The sequence below is a fragment of the Dendrobates tinctorius genome, unplaced genomic scaffold (genome assembly GCF_039654945.1).
Source record: "Dendrobates tinctorius isolate UK_male_01 unplaced genomic scaffold, ASM3965494v1 ptg000045l, whole genome shotgun sequence".
Taxonomy (NCBI): Eukaryota; Metazoa; Chordata; class Amphibia; order Anura; family Dendrobatidae; genus Dendrobates; species Dendrobates tinctorius.
In genome coordinates, this window is record NW_027361713.1 from 5,797,747 (window position 1) to 5,814,802 (window position 17,056).

The following is a 17,056-nucleotide window of genomic DNA, read 5'->3' on the forward strand; positions in this document are numbered from 1 at the left end:
AAAAATGAAATATCACATGGTCATAAGTATTCAGACCCTTTGCTCAGACACTCATATTTAAGTCACATTCTGTCCATTTCCTTGTGATCCTCCTTGAGATTGCTCTATAATAGTAATATAATAATAATAATCCTTCATTGGAGTCCAGTTGTGTTTAATTAAACTAATAGGACTTGATTTGTAAAGGCACAAACCTGTCTATATAAGACCTCACAGCTCACAGTGCAAGTCAGACCAAATGAGAATCATAAGGTCGAAGGAAGTGGACAAGGAGCTCAGAGACAGAATTGTGGCAAAGTACAGATCTGGCCAAGGTTACAAAAGTATTTCTGCAGTACTCAAGGTTCCTAAGAACAAAGTGGCCTCCATAATCCTTAAATGGAAGAAGTTTGGGACCACCAAGTCTTACTAGACCTGGCTGTCCAGCCAAACTAAGCAATCATGGGAGAAGAGCCTTGGTGACAGAAGTAAAGAAGAACCCCAAGATCACTGTGGCTGAGCTCCACAGATGCAGTAGAGAGATGAGAAAGTTCCACAAAGTCAGCTATCACTGCAGCCCTCCACCAGTCAGGCTTTTATGGCAGAGTGGCCCGATGGAAGCTTCTCCTCAGTACAAGACATATGAAAGCCCGCATAGAGTTTGCTAAAAAACACATGAAGGACTCCCAAGACTAGGAGAAATAAGATTCTCTGGTCTGATGAGACAAAGATAGAAGCTCTTACAAGAATTAGTAAGAGAGCCCAGATTATAAAGGGAAAAGGAGTGGCTAACCGAGCACAGCTGTGAGCACAGGGATTTCCAACATGGCCGATTAACCCCTGTTCTGCTAGAAGAAATAAACACATTTAAAATGGAGTAGTGCTTCTTCTCAACCCCGAAATGGGAGCAATCAGACGCTGCTGCCTTCTGGCTTTCACACAGTTGGGGTAACCCCAAGACAGATGTGCTGCAGAAGACCGGAGAAGATGGAAGTCTGCAGAGAAGAGCTGGACAAGATGAAGAAGAAAAGAAAGAGAACAATTCCAGAGACGACATCATCTATCAGGTACATGGATGGAAATGTTTTTTTTTTTATAAACTAATTCTATTTGTATATGTGACTCCAGACTTCTCACATTGCACGCTGTCAGGATTCTCTCCTGCCAGCAATCACATACTGACTAGACATATGTGGCCTCACTCAATGAAAATGAATTGAGCGAGGCCAGACAAGTCAAGTCAGAGTGTAGTTAGAACGTCAGCTATCAGGTACCTGGATGGAGGTTTTTTTGTGATACTATTTCTCATATTTGTATTTTTTTTTTTTTTAATTGAGGTGGGGATCCTCCCATATTTTTGAGAACCAGCCAAGCTAAAACTCACAGCTAGAGGCTGGTTTTCTCTATTCCCCCTCAGCCTAAATATAACAGCCGCCTAGAAAATGTGACAATTCTGGTGCTTTGATGGGCTTTTACCACTTGTCTGGTGGCGATGGCAAGTGGGGTTAATATTTGTGAGGTCGATTTCACCTTTTTATTGTGACTTCAAGCCCATAGGTTAGTAATGGAGAAGTGCCTCTCCATTACCATCCCCATAGTCATATTCATAGATCACTGGCTCTACAGTATACACAGTATAGGACACTGACTGCTATATATATATATATATATACACACACACACATACATACACACAGGGTGGGCAATTTTTCTGAATATACCTAAATAAAATGGAATGGTTGGTGACCCAGATCGTCGTGCTGAATTTGCAGAATGTGCAAAACAAAAATTGGAACAGGACCCTCAGTTTACATAGAACATTATTTTCAGTGATGAGGCAAACGTTCTTGGGTGGGCCATATATATGGAAACACGTAAATAAAATGGGAATGGTGACAGTCTTCTTGTGTGCGTAGGGTCTCTTGCACTGAAATCTGCTGCAATGACCGGGGTACTGCATTCACCAGACATCAACACAATTTCTATCCTCACGTGTTAACCTCTGCGACATGTCAATAGCTGTAAGCAAAGAGAAACTTGTAAATAACTCATGAAAGAATAAAGTTATGTTAAAACCAAGCACTCCATTGTTTTTCTTGTGAAATTCTCAATAAGTTTAATGTGTCACATGACCCTCTTCCCATTGAAAAAAATAAACTTGGATCCAAAATGGCTGCCATGGCCACCACCCATCTTGAAAAGTTTTCTCCCTCCCATATACTAATGTGCTACTAACAGGAAGTTGATATCACCAACCATTCCCTTTTTATTTGGTGTATCCATATAAATGGTCCACCCAGTACACAGCTACTTGATGGTTTTAAATGTCCGCCTTAAAAGTTTTTATATAATTTTTAGTTAGGGATTAGTTGCCAATTGTGAAGTGTATTTACCCTACGCTGATTATTGAACAGCAATTGGTGTGTAGAAGTTCTAGCTTCTTCACTAACCCCATGTGAAGGACAAGGCCTCCAAATGTCATCATTTATACAGTGTCTACAGGCATCAAGTTAGAAAATGAAGAGCAATACGGGAATACGGCCGAGTGAGAGGCGCTAAAAGCACGCATTAGACACGGACCAATGATTCCCTATGGGGTCCTTCGCACCAGCCGTATATTTCTCGGGCGTATTCTACGGTCAGTGCCAATCGCAGCATGCTGCGATTGTCAGCGTACTACGGCCGTAGTACGCCAATGCAAGTCTATGGGTGCGCAAAAAATACGCATTAGACACGGACCACACATGTGACTTGCGAGAAATACGCACCAGGTGTCTTTTAGAAAAGCCGGCAATTCAGTGCGCTATACAGTAAACTCACACTGACAGTTTTAATAAAGAAACGAAAGAATACATATATATATATATATATATATATATATATATATATATATGTATTCTATGTGTCTATATCTATTCTTTGGTTTCTGTTTAGAAACCCTGTCATAGGGCTCCATTATATGTCCATTTTGCAAGCCTGCGAGAAAATCTCGCCATACGGATTACATACGGATGCTTACATGCGCAAAATACGCGACCACACCTTGATTACGGATGACATACGGAGCACTGTTTAGGGGCCATTCATCCGTATTACGCATGTAAAATACTGACCGTATTTTGCGTCGGTTAGTGTGACCCCGGCCTTAGGCCAAAAATGGTTGACCGCACAAGTTTGTCTCCGCCCTCATGAGGTTTACAAAATCCTCAAGAGAAAAATTAATTTGTGAGGCCATTAAGGGTCAAATTCCTGATTGCACAACAAAATCAGGAATTTATGCTCATAATTCTTGGGGGGAGGGGAAGGGGTTCCATACAGGGTCACTAATGGTGGGCGCTGGTCCACTTTCTTTCCTGTAGCATCTGCGTGGCGGTTCGGTAGCACTTGAGGATGGAAAATAGAGGAAGGTGACATCCTATCCCTCACCACCAGTGTCAGAGTCAAGAAAGGCATTTGCTTCCTGTGCAGAATGCCATGATTGAGACGAGCGGGCCATTTTTTTTTCACGTATTTGGTGTTTGTGTGTGTGCCAAATTTTATTCAGCTGTATGTAAACTTCTTATAATTTAGAAGAGAAAAAAAAAGAAAATCTAGAAAGAAAAATAAAAAAAATAAAAAGCAAACACAAAATATGAAAATTTGGAAAAATAAAAAAAACAAACTCACATCAGTAAAAAAATAAAAAATAAAAGTAAAAAAACTGAGAGCCCACAACTGTCACTAACCATGACTATATTCAGTAAAAAATGCTGTAGTAGATGTCAATTATTACAATATCGTTTTACTGACCCCAATCTAGTCCTATCAACTAATCTAGTTTTTTTCTTTGGTGTGAAAAAAAAATAACCGGATGCCAATCAGTAACAGGCATGACTGAGCGCTTCATGGCTATAGGACGCAATCATGGATATCATTATTTTTTTCTTCTTTGCCATCTTACACTGACTAAAGTCTGCTAAAAAAAATGCTATTGTACTACTTACTGTCCCTAATCTAGTCCCATCAACTAATCTAAATTATTTTTTATTCAACTATTTTTTCACACACAAAACAACACAACCAGATGCCGATCAGTGATTTGCATCACTAACCACGGCTGAACAGCAGTGTCTGATGCAAAAAGGGGATAAAGAAAAACTAAAAAAAAAAACAGAAAAAAGTCCTGCCCAAAAACAAGCACAGAAGCTGATAAGTGATTTGCAAGCGCTACTAATCAGTGGCTGCAGGACCCACACATGGAGGTGGTGAAAAGAGGAGGGGAGAAAAAAAATGGACAGGGAAAAAAAAAAAATCCTTTCACGGGTGCCAATCAGCAAAATGTGTCACTGATCAGCACTTGACAGCTGCAGGACGCACAAACAAGAAAAAACTGCCAAAAATTGAGTAATCAAGTACTGATCAGCCTTTGGTGGTAGAAGGGTTGGTGGCGAAGGGGTTATGGAGAGGGACAGAAAGGGGGAGATGGGTGGATTAGGAAAAATCAGGGAACAGGAACAAGTCAGGAAAGGATCAGGAACTTCTTTCTTCTCACAAAAACAGCAGCAGAACCAACAGAAGTGATAGCACAGATTTGAAACACAGTGCAACAGAATGACACAGTGACCGCAGTGCAATGTGTCAAAGTTGGAATGAGGCAGTGCAGAGTGGTCACTAGGGTGACCGGATCTCATATGGGGGGGGGGGGGGGGAATGTCAGAATCGTGTTCGTCTGGACCCCACAAAACGATTCCCCTTTCCAGATATTGAGAGAGCCAAAATTTGAGCTCGATCAAACGACGTTAACCCGTGCCGCTCGTCGCTCAAAGATTGAAAAAATTCAAATTGAGGTATTTTAAGATTTAGGTATTTTGCATAGTCTGTTAGACTATAAAGAATTAGTAACTGAGGAATAAATTCTTGGACTTTACGTGCGCTGCCAGACAAATTCCATAACCACAACAGGTTAAAAAGTTAACCCTTTAATCCCTACGCGTTTCGAAGCATAACACTCAACTTCAACCCCTGAAGAAAGGGTTAACTTTTTAACCTGTTGTGGTTATGGAATTTGTCTGGCAGCGCACGTAAAGTCCAAGAATTTATTCCTCAGTTACTTTGTTGCGGTTCCGCTGTGGACCGTTGGACGTGCAGCAGGCTGACATACTATACAGGCTTTACTTTCTCTTGGAGAAGGTGAGTATAAATACCGCTATTATTTATACATTTTCTCGGATAAGACCCTATTGCGCTCTTGTCTCAACCTTTTAGTGCATACAATTATAGACTATAAAGAATGTGACAACAACATTGCAGAAATAGCCCTGACCAAATTTTCGAACCATTTGTGGTATTTGAATGCAGAGTTGGTGGGATTATCGTTTTTTGATCCCACCATTACAGACAAGTTATCACGCATCTCGAGGATAGCATGAGATTAGGGGAATAATCTTTAATTAAAAAAACAATTCTGTTTAGGATTAGACATTGCTTTTAATATTGATATTGTTTTCTCCAAGAAAAGTTTAGGCACAATGATCATTTATGTCATGTACAGCAATTCTGGATTTTTCTTACTGTGTATTCAGTATTCCCCATTAGTTGACTTTACGGTTTATCATGCCTATATAACGGTATCCTGTCTAGTCCTTTGCTAAAACCATCGCACTGCAGTGGGCTATCGTGTAAAAATCCATGGGAGCAATAATGAATTCAAGTGCATAAAACAACGCTTCTCCATAGGCTTGTGGTACTATAATTAGCCAACACTACATTGCATATTGATTAAGCACACAAAGATAGTGAACAGTATGTTGAGGTTTATCTCTGGTAACAGTAGCTGCCATGTGTAATTTGAAATTCTGTCCCCTTTCCAGCCCTCATAAATACTCAGAAAAGCACATTTGCTGTGGTTCACCGATTCTGCCTTTAAAAGATATTTGCCTGGAGGATGCATCATATGGAGGGAAATGGACCGAGCAGAGTGGTACGCAAGGCTCGCATCCAACACTAACTCAGCTGCATAGACACTCGGCTCTTTAATGCAGCACAGGGGGGTTCGTCTCCAGTTTGACAGCATTTAGCATTAGATTCATACTTACATAGTAGTTTCACATCTTCAGAAAGTGTTTACATCAAAATTAATTTACATAGCCATCATCAAACTGGTCTCGTTAAGAACTCAACCACAGACAGCAGATTTTTCCTACAATTAGGCGAGATTTGTGGTGGTCACGGTGCGGCTCTCTGTACAGGTTACTGTACCACTTCATGATCTGCACATACCTGTGTAGAACTTCCGGGCGACATATGTGCCTTACACTGAAGCCTCCCATACACATTGGATTAACGCTGGCCACACATGGCAGATCCGAATATGTATGAAGCAGCTGGCAACGGCAAATTCAGAATGTGGCTTACATGCCAATCGCAGCAAAAGCCAAAACACCCTCTAACCAATTCCCAACAATGGCATAAATACAATACAAAATAAAAATATCTGCACTGGAAGAATAAATGCACAGACTCAGGTATAACTTCACTCATTTATTTAATGCTACACAGGAAGGAAAGAAGCGTTGGAAGAACGGTCGTTTTCGTGTAGATTCATTTTTATTCTAGGATGAAAAAGGTGCATTTAAACATCATGAATAGACTGAGCATTGCAAGGGTTAACCTCGAGTCCTGCAGGTGTTGTGTTATTCTGTAATAATTGAATTTTCTGCCTCTCTGCTGCTGCTTATAAACAACATCTCTGCTGTGCAGGAGAAGAAGCAGCGGCCAGAACGGGGGCAGCCAAGCGAGGAGACAGCAAGTGTCTAGATCTCCCATGAGCCTCTGCAAGAGCAAATTACAACATCGCCTCCCCCAGCCCCCTTCTATTCAGAAAGCAATTACACTTACACAGCAGCAGAGGGGCGAGTGGAGGGGTTGGCACCATGCATTACAGAAGGCAGTGCAATGGATGGAAAAGGGCCTCAAAATAAACCAACACTTAATAGTGATTTCTGCATTACAAAATCTTTAAAAAAATATTCAACAAATTTATGTACTTTCTGCAGTGGAAAAAATAGTCTGTAAAAAACTACATCAAAACGTGTATGTTATACAAAAGCATGGAGATTTACAACATTTTCCTTAGGCCAGTTTATTCACTGCTTCTATGGGCTCAGGCAGACAGCTGTACAAATCGGACCAATATGCACGGACTGGCTGGCGGGTCTGCCGAACCGAGCATGGGCAGCTGCATAGAGATCCATGAAACGGTCACGCTCTGGTCAGGAGTGCCGCTCGCCAGTCTGTACACAGCGGTCCGGACTCATATGGCTGTCTGACTGCTCCCTAAAAAGTAAGCAATGACATGTGTGCAAGGTCAAGACCAGCTATAGCAGAACACCGAAGCCACAGATCCATCATTACACCTAAATTAAAGTGGGGCAGTTTATCTTGGCTGTTCCTTCCGTGATTGTGTCCATCGCCACACCATCAAATCAGCTCCGGCTACGCGCTGTGATTCTGTGCGGACACGGGAGTCATTTTCCACAAACTGCACGGCACGGTCCCAGACTTTCTTTAAATGTTTCCTGCACATATGGACAAGGTCAGTTTCATGGAACAAAGCTCAACCATTGCATTTGTACAAAATAAGGCAATTCACTGAACATTAGCTGTCAGAAAACGTAAGGCACATCACATTTCCTTTTGCCATTTTAACTTATTGGTATGCTAGCTGATTAGTATTAAAAAGACATGGCGACCATTTCCCAAAAGCAGCGCCACATGAGTCCAAGCAGACTGTGTGTGGAATTCCAGCTCAGCCCCTTTCACTATAATGGTGCAGACCTGCATTACCAGACTACAAGATATGGAGCGTTGCAGCATGGCTGCAGAAAGAATGAGATGTCAAGTGGTGGGAGAACTGTGGAAGCCATGACAAGTCACATACAAGCTGTGAAGGTGCATGTTGGCAGTGCAGAGCAAGCCATGCAATCACACATCATGCCCCAGCATGGTTGGATCTGCACTCCAAACCTGTTATTACAGCTTGTACATACACAACTATGAAAAAGCAGCAGGCTTGGAGCAGAAGGAGAAACAAGGAGGCAGTGCAAAAAAACAGCCATGACAGTACAGACAGACACACACCAGACATGAGCCTTGGTCAAGGGACTAGCTTGGCTTCAACTAGATTTTACATCAGTCTATGTCATTAACACTATTAAGAGGGAGGAGGTGTGCTGTGATTCTCTGCTATCCATAGAGAAGTGATCCAATTCTGCCTGTGACAATAAGATGCTTACATAAAATTGATCTTTCTAAAATTGGATGTGTGAGGCCACGTGCACACGCCTAGTATGCTCCATCAGTGTTTGTAAGCCAAATCACTATTAACACTATTAAGAGGGAGGAGGTGTGCTGTGATTCTCTGCTATCCATAGAGAAGTGATCCAATTCTGCCTGTGACAATAAGATGCTTACATAAAATTGATCTTTCTAAAATTGGATGTGTGAGGCCACATGCACACGCTTAGTATGTTCCATGAGTATTTGTAAGCCAAAACCAGGAGTGGCTATGCGCTTCTATTATACTTCTAACTGACTGTCCCACTCCTGGTTTTGGCTTACAAATACTGATGGAACATACTGAGCGTGTAAACAGGGCCTAAGCCTATTATGGGCCTCAAAGGTCAGAGTGAAAACAGCTACATTTCAGGATTTTCTTTACACTGAAAGTATCATGAGATAATAAAAAATTGTAAAAAGATATTTCTAACATAAAAACTTGCAGTAAACAACAGTAATTATTGGATAAAGCATTTCATTTAAGGTTGGAGATGTTTGGAAGGATTAATCCAGCATGCTGCTCACCTGTCTTTAGGCTCTATCAATGAATCTCTGACATGCGAGATGACAAGATACGGGTTCTGTTCTCTTTGCAATATCCAATCCATGTGGTGATATTTCACAATATCTTAAAAAGCAAAGAAGTACACTTAAGAGCTTTGCTACTTAATGGATACATCTATGTAGTGCAATTCCTTCCGTGCTCTTAGAATTGACTGTGGTGAACTACAAGGGCTAGTGTTATCTGTATATATAGCATACCAATGATCTTATCCACCAACGCAAACATTTGCTTCTCCTCTTCCTCCAAACTTTGCCAATGATATCTAAGAAAAATCAATATTACCCACAGCAGAAAGATACCTGGGAAAAGCAAGAGAGAGAAATATCTAATTACATTAAATTGCCATCATCTTTGCAAGCTTACGTAATGAGTGTAAAAACAACAATGGAGAGTCAAGCTTCCTGTAAACCTAGAAGAGAATTATTAGGACTTGCCATTTCCAACAAGTGAACGGACATTTAATAGGAATAATGTCCAATGTCACACAACCATATCGTTAGAAACTTAAAGTTGTCAACACTTTAAATAGAAACCCTGAAAGAGTTGTCCAACTGGCCCCTTCCCTACTGAAAGGAGTGCTGAAATCTCATCTCTCCAGATCTTGGTGCCGAGATCTCCATCTGCACATGCGCTGCCCCCCGGCGGCCATTTTCCCCAAAGTCTACCACACAGGACACCAAGGAACTGCCGGGGTTCTAGCCTTTCATAAAAGGGAGGAAGAGCCCCGCAGCGCCGGACACCCCCGCAGTACAACTGGGCACCAGAGCAGCATCGGAGACACCCACAGCAGCACCGGGCAGCAGCATCAGACACCCGCAGCTGTGTGCTGCACATTGGAACATCCCCTCAGCACAGCCTGCGGCCTGCATCATCACCCACTCCTGTCTCTTCCTGCAGCGACCCTGGGATCCCACTTCATTGCAGCCACCACCCCCGGTAAGCAACAAGATGCATGGATTATACAAAGCACCACCATTTTATTTAAAGAAAAAATTCCTATTTTTCTCCTCAAAATTTGGGGTGCGTATTATAATCTGGAGCATCTTATAATCCTAAAAATACGGTAACTATATAATGCATATACTTACAGCTGTTTATGGATGTATTGCACTTTTTACGTTCTCCGAGATCTGGTTTATCAGAACTCCAGCAGCATGAGTAGCAGAAAGCAAATGCTTCATGAAACCACATGCAGTTTTTGATGCACTATTTGGTCACATGCCATCACGTTTTGAAAAACTTTTGTGGCGTGTTACTATATTCTTTTTACACAGTTTCTTTTAAACCCTCTGCCAGACTTAGTTTTAAGGTGTCACTTAGCAATAATTATAAGTTAATGCCACAAAGACGGGAAAAAAAAAAGAAAAAGATTCTTACTCCTTTCCTTCCCATTACAATCCATTTACCAAATAGTTAATTCTATGAACCAAGCCTACAAGGCAAGCTCCTAAGTGCATGTAAGAGCCTTTAGTTGACTTGTCTTTTACATAACTGAAGTTGTTTGACAATAATAAAGTAACTTTTCTGTGGAACAAACCTTTACTTCCAGTAGAATTGAGTCATAAGTACAGTGCCATGCAAAAGTATTCGGCCCCCTAGAACTTTTCAACCTTTTCCCACATATCATGCTTCAAAACATAAAGATACCAAATGTAAATTTTTAGTGACGTTTCAACAACAAGTGGGACACAATTGTGAAGTTGAATGAAATTTATTGGTTATTTAAAATTTTTGTGGAAATTCAAAAACTGAAAAGTGGGGCGTGCAATATTATTCGGCCCCTTTAACTTAATACTTTGCTGCGCCACCTTTTGCTGTGATTACAGCTGCAAGTCGCTTGGGGTATGTCTCTATCAGTTTTGTACATCGAGAGACTGAAATTCTTGCCCATTCATCCTCGGCAAACAGCTCGAGCTCAGTGAGATTTGATGGAGATCATTTGTGAACAGCAGTTTTCAGCTCTTTCCACATATTCTCGATTGGATTCAGGTCTGGCTTTGACTTGGCCATTCTAACACCTGGATACGTTTATTTGTGAACCATTCCATTGTAGATTTTGCATTATGTTTGGGATCATTGTCTTGCTGGAAGACAAATCTCTGTCCCAGTCTCAGGTCTTTTGCAGACTCCAACAGGTATTCTTCAAGAATGGTCCTGTATTTGGCTCCATCCATCTTCCCATCAATTTTAACCATCTTCCCTGTCCCGGCTGAAGAAAAGCAGGCCCAAACCATGATGCTGCCACCACGTTTGACAGTGGGGATGGTGTGTTAAGAGTAATGAGCTGTGTTGCCTTTACACCAAACATATCGTTTGGCATTGTTGAGAAAAAGTTCGATTTTGGTTTCATCTGACCAGAGCACCTTCTTCCACATGTTTGGTGTGTCTCCCAGGTGGCTTGTTGTAAACTTTAAATGACACTTTTTATGGATATCTTTGAGAAATGGCTTTCTTCTTGCCACTCTTCCATAAAGGCCAGATTTGTGCAGTGTACAACTGATTGTTGTCCTATGGACAGACTGTCCCACCTCAGCTGTAGATCTTTGCAGTTCATCCAGAGTGATCATGGGCCTCTTGACCTCATCTCTGATCAGTCTTCTCCTTGTTTGAGATGACAGTTTAGAGGGACGGCCGGGTCTTGGTAGATTTGCATTGGTATGATACTTCCATTTCAATATGATCGCTTGCACAGTGCTCCTTGGGATGTTTAAAGTTTTGGAAATCATTTTGTATCCAAATCCAGCTTTAAACTACACCACAACAGTATCACGGACCTGCCTGTTGTGTTACCTGGTCTTCATGATGCTCTCTGTGCTTCAAACAGAACCCTGAGACTATCACAGAGCAAGTGCATTTATACGGAGACTTGATTACACACAGGTGGATTATATTTATCATCAGTCATTTATGACAACATTGGATCATTCAGAGATCCACAATGAACTTCTGGAGTGAGTTTGCTGCACTGAAAGTAAAGAGGTCGAATAATATTGCACGCCCCACTTTTCAGTTTTTGAATTTCCACAAAAATTTAATCCCTTAATCCCAATGTGACGTACTATCCCGTCCATGTGCCCTGGGACTTAATTCCCAGGGACGGGATAGTACGTCACAGCGATCAGCGACGCCCACGTGGTGAGCACGATTCCGGTGTACCGGGGGTTAAAGGAAAGCATCGGCAGGGAGGGGGCTCCCTCCGTGCTTCCCTGAGCCCCCCACAGCAGCGCAATGTGCAGCGCTGCTGCGGGGGTCTCTTTCCCTACAGGTCCCCGGATCCAAGATGGCGACAGAGACCTTCGGGGGCCTGTAGGGAGCTGACTTCCTCAGTGCCTGCAAAGCGCAGGCATGAGAAAGTCTGCGTCTATGCCTGTGACAGATCGCTGATCTGTCACAGTGATCTGTCATGTGAAAGATCAGCGATCTGTCACAGGACAGTGATGTCCCCCCTGAAACAACCTAATGAAGTTAAAAAAAAAAAGTGTAAAATCGCTAATTAGAAAAAAAAAAATATTCCCCAATAAATTCATTTTTTGGAAATAAAAAAAGAAAAAAAAACAATAAAAAGTACACATATTTGGTATCGCCGCGTACGTAACGACCTGTCCTATAAAACTGTCCCATTAGTTAACCCCTTTAGCGAACCCCTTAAAAAATAAAAAACGAAGCAAAAAATAATGATTTATCATACCGCCGAACAAAAAGTGCAATAACGCGCGATCAAAAAGACGCATATAAATATCCATGGTTACCGCTGAAAACGTCATCTTGTCCCGCAAAAAACAAGGCGCCATACAGCATCATCAGTGAAAAAATAAAAAAGTTATAGCTCGCAGAATAAAGCGATGCAAAAATAATTATTTTTTTTATATATAATTGTTTTCATTGCATAAAACCGCCAAAACATAAAAAAAGACATAAATGAGGTATCGCTGTAATCGTACTGACCCGAAGAATAAAACCGCTTTATCAATTTTACCGCACGCGGAATGGTGTAAACGCACCCCCCAAAAGAAATTCATGAAACGCTGGTTTTTGTTCATTCTGCGTCCCAAAAATCGGAATAAAAAGCGATCAAAAAAGGTCACGTGCCCGAAAATGGTACCAATAAAAACGTCAACTTGTCCCGCTAAAAATAAGACCTCACATGACTCGGTGAGTCAAAATATGGAAAAATTATAGCTCACAATATGTGGTGATGCAAAAACTATTTTTACAATAAAAAGCGTCTTTAAGCCTATGACAGCTGCCAAACATAAAAACCTGCTATAAATAGTAAATCAAACCCCCAGTTTTCACCCCCTTTGTTAGGGGAAAAAAAATAAAATTAAAAGAAAATGTATTTATTTCCATTTTCCCATTAGGGTTAGGGCTGAGATTAGGGGTGTGTTGGGGTTAGGGTTGGAGTTAGAATTGGGGGTTTCCACTGTTTCCACATCAGGTGCTCTCCAAATGCAACATGGCGTCGGATCTCAATTCCAGCCAATTCTGCGTTGAAAAAGTCAAATGGTGCTCCTTCCCTTCGAAGCTCTGCCATGTGCCCAAACAGTGTTTTACCCCCACATATAGGGTATCAGCATACTCAGGATAAATAGCAATACAACTTTGGGGTCCAATTTCTCCTGTTACCCTTAAGAAAATAAAAAATTGGGGGCAAAAATATCATTTTTGTGGAAAAAAATGTTTTTTTTTATTTTCACGCCAGGGCGTTATAAACTTCTGTGAATCACTTGGGGGTTCAAACTGCTCACCACACATCTAGATAAGTTCCGTGGGGGGTCTTGTTTCCAAAATGGGGTCACTTGTGGGGAGTTTCAATAGTTTAGGTACATCCTAATAGTTTAGGTCCATCAAAGTCTACATTCCAAAACGTCACTACTTCCCTTCCGAGCACCGACGTGTGCCCATACAGTAGTTTTCTCCCACATGTGAGGTATCAGCGTACTCAGGACAAATTGGACAACAACTTTTGGGGTCCAATTTCTCCTGTTACCCTTGGGAAAATAAAAAAATTGGGGACTAATTGATAATGTTTGTGGAAAAAATACGATTTTATTTTCATTTTCATGCCCAGGCATTATAAACTTCTGTTAAGCCTTTGGGGGTTCAAAGTGCTCACCACACATCTAGATAAGTTCCTTAGGGTGTCTAGTTTCCAAAATGGGGTCACTTGTGGGGGGGTTTCCACTGTTTAGGTACATCAGGGGCTCTCCAAATGCGACATGCTGTCCGATCTCCATTCCAGCCAAAAACGTCAAATGGCGCCGCTTCCCTTCCGAGCTCTGCCATGCGCCCAAATAGTGGTTTACCCCCACATGTGGGGTATCAGCGTACTCAGGACAAATTGCACAATAACTTTTAGGGTCCTGTTACCCTTGGGAAAATAAACATTGGGGGTGAAAAGATCATTTTTGTGGAAAAAATATGATTTTTTTAATTGTACGGCTGTACGTTATAAACTTCTGTGAAGCCCTTGTGGGTTCAAAGTTCTCACCACATATAAGTAAATAAGTTCCTTGGGGGGTCTAGTTTCCAAAATGGGGTCACTTGTGGGGGGTTTCCACTGTTTAGGTACATCAGGGGCTCTCCAAACGCGACATGGCGTCTGATCTGAATTCCAGCCAATTTTGCATTGAAAAAAATCAAACAGCGCTCCTTCCCTTCTGAGCTCTGCCATGCGCCGAAACAGTGGTTCCCCCCCACATATCAGGTATCAGCGTACTCAGGACAAATTTCACAATAACTTTTGCAGTCCAATTTCTCCTGTTACCCTTGGTAAAATAAAAAAAATTGAACCTGAAGTATTCTTTTAAATATTCAAAAAAATCCTGTGACGCACCTAAAGGGTTAATAAACTTCTTGAATGTGGTTTTGAGCACCTTAAGGGGTGCAGTTTTTAGAATGGTGTCACTTTTGGGTATTTTCTATCATATAGACCCCGCAAAGTGGCTTCAAATGTGATGTGGTCCGTAAAAATAAAATGGTGTTGCAAAAATGAAAAATCGCTGGTCAATTTTTAACCCTTATAACTTCCTAACAAAAAAAAATTTGGGTTCCAAAATTGTGCTGATGTAAAGTAAACATGTGGGAAATGTTACTTATCACGGTTTTTGTGTGCTGTATCTCTGTGATTTAAGGGCATAAAAATTCAAAGTTGGAAAATTGCGAAATTTTCAAAATTTGCGCCAAATTTCCGTTTTTTTCACAAATAAACGCAAGTTATTTGAATGAAATTTTACCACTAACATGAAGTACAATATGTCACGAGAAAACAGTGTCAGAATCACCGGGATCCATGGAAGCTTTCAGAGTTATTACCTCATTAAGGGACAGTGGTCAGAATTGTAAAAATTGGCCCAGTCATGAATGTGCAAACCACCCTTGGGGCTTAAAATAACCAATAAATTTTGTTCAACTTCACAATTGTGTCCCACTTGTTGTTGATTCTTCACCAAAAATTTACATTTGGTATCTTTGTTTGAAACAGGATATGGGAGAAAAGGTTGAAAAGTTCCAGGGGGCCGAATACTTTCGCATGGCACTATACAAAATGGAACACAAGCATTATCGCAGTACCATGCACAATTAAGGGTTAACAAATAAAGTTCAGTTACTTTACCTAGAAGAGCCAAGAAGAGGTTAGATATCGCCGTGTAAAGTGCATTTCTCAGTCGACAAACAATTCCAAGCTTTGGACGAGACGATTCAACACAAAAGACGTCCGCCCTCATGGTGACGAGTTCTTCAGAGTCCTCAGCTTTTGCCCTAACCAGAAGACAAGATGTTTATCTTACCAAACTACTTTATGATAAAGGTCTCTTACATACATGCTATCCATTTTATATGCCAATGTCATTTAGCAAAGGACTCCTTCATGCAGTAGAAAGTTGGATTTATGCTTTAAAAAAGGACAAGCACCCAATATTCCACACCATTTTAGGTACCAGATAATCTTGTTGGCTGTAGTGTTCCTTGCTGCCCTGTGAGCCGTGCATGCTTGGCAAACACCAAAAGATTAGCAGCAAATAAAAATCTCAGATTATAAATATATTTTAAATTGCTTACTCAGGGTAATAGGAGGAATAAAATAATATCAAAAACCGGCCACTCTTCACTTTGTGACATATCTCCAGCATGCTCCATTTTGCCGAAAAACTGTAGAAGATTTAATTGTGCTTTTCAACCTTACAATTGCAAAGGGCTACATCCACTTGTACACATTGTGTATTTTTTAAATTAATTTCTCCACAACAAACTCAGTGTGTATTGAAGATAAATCAGCTGCGTATGGGGGTCTCCTTAGTCAGAAAGGATCAAAATCAATGCATGTTCCTCTGGTCCACTGACAGTGCCTTCATAAGAAAGAAACAGACTTTCATCTGAACTGGGCATGCATGTAAGAGAGAAGGATGTTGGCTGAAAGCTATACACTGCTCAAAAAAGGTAGCGGTATTTGGCTTTTGAGCAAAATTTCAGGATGAACCTAAAATGCATTCTAACCTTTTCAGGTGAACTTACTGTGACTGTTTCTAAAAATTTGAATGGAATGCCAATGTACGTTCAATGTGTCAGCACTTTTTGCACAACTTGCTGTCCTGTAACAAGGAGCTTAATGGCAAAATTCACAACAGGTGCTTAAATGATCCATGAATCGGTCAATAAATTTTGGGGGTTTATCAGAATTGGTATTTAAACAGTCCTCCACATAATGCGTTTTTTTTTACATTATAAGACACAGACGACACCTAACAATTAGTACCTCGTCATCGCGAGGCTTCAAGCAGGATGATCTCAGAAGGAAATGGTCACTGATCTTAAGAGTGTCACAGAGTGTCATCAACAGGTTGCAACAGAGATACAGAGACTGGAAGAGTCACAGAAAAGTGGACAACATTTGGCCACATCCCACACTGAGGACCGCTTCATTGTGAACAATGCCCTTTGGAACCAGATGATGAATGCCACACAACTCCAGGCACATTTAAGGGAGGTGAGAGGAATCCAAGTGCCACATCAGACCATTCAAAACTATTTACATCAGCATGGCATGAGTGCAAGACAACCTGCAAGGGTAACTGACCACACTACCAGGCACAGGCATAGGCCAGGGAGCATCTACGCTGGATGAAGGATTAGTGGGCCTCAGTGCTGTTCACTAATGACGTTGATTCACACAAAAATGATGGCCGTAAACGATGT

General features: G+C 41.2%; 1 protein-coding gene across 2 annotated transcripts in view; it reads right to left on the reverse strand.

Annotated features, from left to right (window-relative positions):
• Nucleotides 1-6,485: 6,485 nt before the first annotated feature.
• The window catches only part of LEMD2 (LEM domain nuclear envelope protein 2), a 74,804-nt gene continuing 64,233 nt past the window's right edge, over nucleotides 6,486-17,056 (reverse strand). For both annotated transcript variants that reach the window (XM_073575601.1, XM_073575602.1), the window contains exons 6-9: nucleotides 15,477-15,622; nucleotides 9,058-9,159; nucleotides 8,821-8,923; nucleotides 6,486-7,535 (exon numbers count right to left, since the gene is read on the reverse strand). In XM_073575601.1, coding sequence (XP_073431702.1) covers nucleotides 7,394-7,535; nucleotides 8,821-8,923; nucleotides 9,058-9,159; nucleotides 15,477-15,622 — 493 coding nt within the window. In that variant the 3' untranslated portion in view covers nucleotides 6,486-7,393. The remainder of the gene's footprint in view (nucleotides 7,536-8,820; nucleotides 8,924-9,057; nucleotides 9,160-15,476; nucleotides 15,623-17,056) is intronic.